Source organism: Etheostoma cragini, chromosome 16 (assembly GCF_013103735.1).
Source record: "Etheostoma cragini isolate CJK2018 chromosome 16, CSU_Ecrag_1.0, whole genome shotgun sequence".
NCBI lineage: Eukaryota > Metazoa > Chordata > Actinopteri > Perciformes > Percidae > Etheostoma > Etheostoma cragini.
The window spans coordinates 3,444,455-3,448,055 of NC_048422.1; the positions used below are offsets into that span (position 1 = coordinate 3,444,455).

A 3,601-nucleotide genomic window follows, 5' to 3' on the forward strand; every position below is an offset into this window, starting at 1 on the left:
TTTACAGTAAAACATATCTGTTTGGGGCACCAGGGTAGCTCACCTGGTCGAGTGCACGCCACGGCCTTTAAATATTAATATTAGCACGGTGCACGCCCATATACAGAGGCTCATAATGAAGGCCTAAAAATACAGAAGGAAACAAATCTTCTAAAAAAACATATCTGTTTAGATTAGCACACCCTACATAACTTTCACCATGTCCACTATGATGTTATTGACTTAACTAGTCATGATATTGATATTAGGCCTACTTAGCCCACTACTTGATGTTGCTGTTGAAAAAAATGTTGTGCTTGTTTTTATTAATGTTTTGTTAGGTGTAGTTGGGTGTCTTGAAAGGCACTAACAAATGCAATGTGTTATTATTTTATTACATTGCAATACATTATAATTGTTTCATACAATGTGTGAAATAATGCCGTTGTTACTTGATATACCAAAAATGACAACATATTGCTGAAAAACAGTTCCTTCTCGTCCTTTTTGGCTGCGCCGAGCACCCGTACCGTAATACCACTAATAGAAAAGCATATAGTGGCCGCTGCTTCGCAGGCGGCTCAGCTTTAACGTTACCCGGGAGCCTTGAATTTTCTGTTAGGAACAACAGGAAAGTTCGCTAGTCACTGTAAAGTTATGCAGAGACACGCGAGATGTAAAGTTAGCTAGCTAACAACGTTAGTAAAAAGGAAACATTCTGGAGTAAAAATGTAAGTGTGCTATTTTGGTTTGATACTGAATCGGGGGTTTAATTGAAACATTTTCACATGTGAGTGCTAACGTTAATTTAACGTTAATAACATCTAGCTAACTAACGCTAGCTAGCTAGCTAACGCCAGTGTGTTTAACTCACTTTGGTGATGTTGTCAATATGTTACCTAGCGTTAAGTTGCACAGTTGTGAAAGCTCGTGTAAACATTGTATTTACACTAAACTAACGCTAGCTAGGTAACATAGTTACTCATTTTGGAATTCGTATTAACTGCATGGCCTGTATGTTTTGCTTTAGCTATTTGGTTGTTGTTTAACGTTAGCTAACGCTAGCTAGCTGTTTGCTAAGGTAAAGCCAGTCAGAAATCTCACTTCACTCAGTTTTTCTAACATAAAAACAACACGAGCTCGATACTGATAGCTTATTTTGTAAAGGCAAGACTAGCTAACGGGACAAAATCACTTGACACACTGACTCATATTCTTCTGAGGGGTTGTCAGATCATGTTCAGCCTTAGCTAGCTGACTTAAGTTAAGACCAGTGTATATCTGAATTTCAACCTAAAAAATTAAGTTACTAATGGGTAGACCTGACAAATGCATTTCGTAGGTGTCTAAATTGAATATACTACTACCTATACCTATACCTATACTAAATAAGCTTCTGCTTGTGGAAAAAGGGTATGCATAGCTACCTAGAGATTAAGAGTTCAAACATCCTCCTGAACATTTTACACTTCTCTCTATCTTCACACTGTTTTTTTCATTTGTGATTTGGGGATTGATAACATCAGAATAATATTAGAATGTGTTTTTATTGTTTTTGTCAGCATGGAGTCCGGCGTTGACTTTCCGTCTCCTGAGTCGACAGTGACCTCCCTGCTGTCCAGCTCAGGTCACCTGAGGAGCAGCCTTCTGGCTCCTGAACACAACACCACCTTCAGATACAGAGACAAGGTTCGCTGTGCTTCTGCTAGTTCTACTGGGGATCTGTTCCCACAACAAATAATCAGGGACTATGGAGAAAATCCAACTGTCTTTAACCTATGTCGTACTCGTAATATGATAACTTTGAACGTGGAGTTCAAATGGTTGATTGTAGATGGATGTTCCCACTGAGTTTAAGATAAAGATAAGCATTGCAAAGATTAAAAGAGGATGTTACCTATAAACTCTGAAATATGCTGGCTCTACACATGATAAAAGTAGAGATTGTTTAAATGGAGTCTGGAGGGTTTGGCGATGGTGATTTCAGGGCTATTTCTGGTTTAACAAAAAGGATAACACTCAAGCCGGCCACAGTTCTGAGACCCAAACGGCACAGTTGCTTTTCTACGACTGCAAGACCCAGGCGGGCCCAGGGCATGTTGGGAAACTCCATCCTCTCAGCTGATTGGTTCAGAATCGACTCAACATGATTATGTTTTGTACAAGCTTTTAATGTTTTTGAATCGGAGGGATTTTAACTGTTATCTATGACTTATTCTGTACAAAACACATGTTGTGTGGCCTATTAATGACATTTAGAAGTCAGAGAGACTTGAGAAATCTGTTCCGATCACGGATCATCTAGTGTGTTGTTAAATAATATCAGCAACAGATCGGATGGAGAACAATTTGACAGCTACTCTGTGATAATTTATTAACTGGAGACTTGTACAAGCTGATCTATGGCTCTGATTAATTTTATTAAATCGTAATTGGAACACAGTCTGTTTGTCACTTCCTGTTCAGTCTGAAGGCGGCCGGGAACGGCTGGAAACTGTCCGACTTGAGAGCGGATTGTCGTCCCCGCCCCCGGCTGCTGCCATCTGCTCTCATACGCTTTACAGGCGAGGCGCAGTTCATCTCGAACAAGCCTATTCATTGTCCCTCGTGGGGGGAGGGGGGTGCTTAGGAGATTGTTTGGGCTTTAGCAGAAAGGTGGGGAGGGACTGAGAAGTTGTTGATGTTCAAATTCTTTGGCTAAGTCCTGGATCTTCACAATCCTACCTACAGCACGTTTTAACAAAAAAGGTCGTAGGGACCCTTTCTGTAGAGATCCGTTCCAAATAGTTATCATGAGACTCTTAGAATAACGATCTTGGCTTGTTACTGGCAAAAACCTTTAGTGGACAAAATTGGAGATGTATTTTTGCCTTTTAGGATTACATTGCAGCCCAATTTGCCGCTTTTGGTTTCAGCGTTCTCGCTCAATACTGGACAAATTTCAAAGATTATCTTGCACGTGTGAATGCCCCCAGGAAATGAAAATACGCTTTTGATCCTGAATTATTTTAGTACTTCAAGTTAAAATCCCTCCAGCTGCTTCACAGTAGAAGTCCTCCAGCAGTCTTTTTGATGTGAGTCATAAAATGCCAAGAAAAGCTGTTTTCTGAACAGATTTTTAGGCGCTGGGCTTACTAAAATTATCACTCATGTTTATTGATTTATTGCAGATCTATGACTCAGCCACGGCAGCGTTGGACGCCTACATCACAGACTTTGAAAGGAGTTGTCAGATCAGCGGGTCGTCGACAGGAAGTCTGGTTCTGCCTCATAGTCCGCCCTGCACGCCAAGCAGACCCAGAGCGAGTACGCTCAGAAACAAAGATGGTAGGCCACCACTTTCTTCAAGGAAAGAAGTTGACAGTGTGCAACAGTTTATCTGTATATCATTGTTCTTTTTGTGTTTTTGTCTCACAGTTCTCAGGGAGCGTTTGACCGAGAGGGAGCTGGACTTCTTGAACCTCCCTGTCAGCTCTCTACATCACCGTGGCAACCGGGACAGGCTCTCCATGACGACAGACGAGCTGCTGTCTATACCTTACGACGGCTCGATGCCTGTCACTCACACCTCTGCCTTCATCCATGGTCTTTAAATCCATTATCCTTAACTCTGCCCTCATTG

General features: G+C 41.3%; 1 protein-coding gene across 1 annotated transcript in view; it reads left to right on the forward strand.

Annotated features, from left to right (window-relative positions):
- Window positions 1-519: 519 nt before the first annotated feature.
- Window positions 520-3,601, forward strand: part of c16h18orf54 (chromosome 16 C18orf54 homolog) — an 11,752-nt gene continuing 8,670 nt past the window's right edge. Inside the window, exons 1-4 of the mRNA XM_034896976.1 lie at window positions 520-710; window positions 1,542-1,668; window positions 3,150-3,306; window positions 3,397-3,569. Of these exons, the coding sequence (XP_034752867.1) occupies window positions 1,543-1,668; window positions 3,150-3,306; window positions 3,397-3,569 (456 nt within the window). The 5' untranslated portion in view covers window positions 520-710; window position 1,542. The remainder of the gene's footprint in view (window positions 711-1,541; window positions 1,669-3,149; window positions 3,307-3,396; window positions 3,570-3,601) is intronic.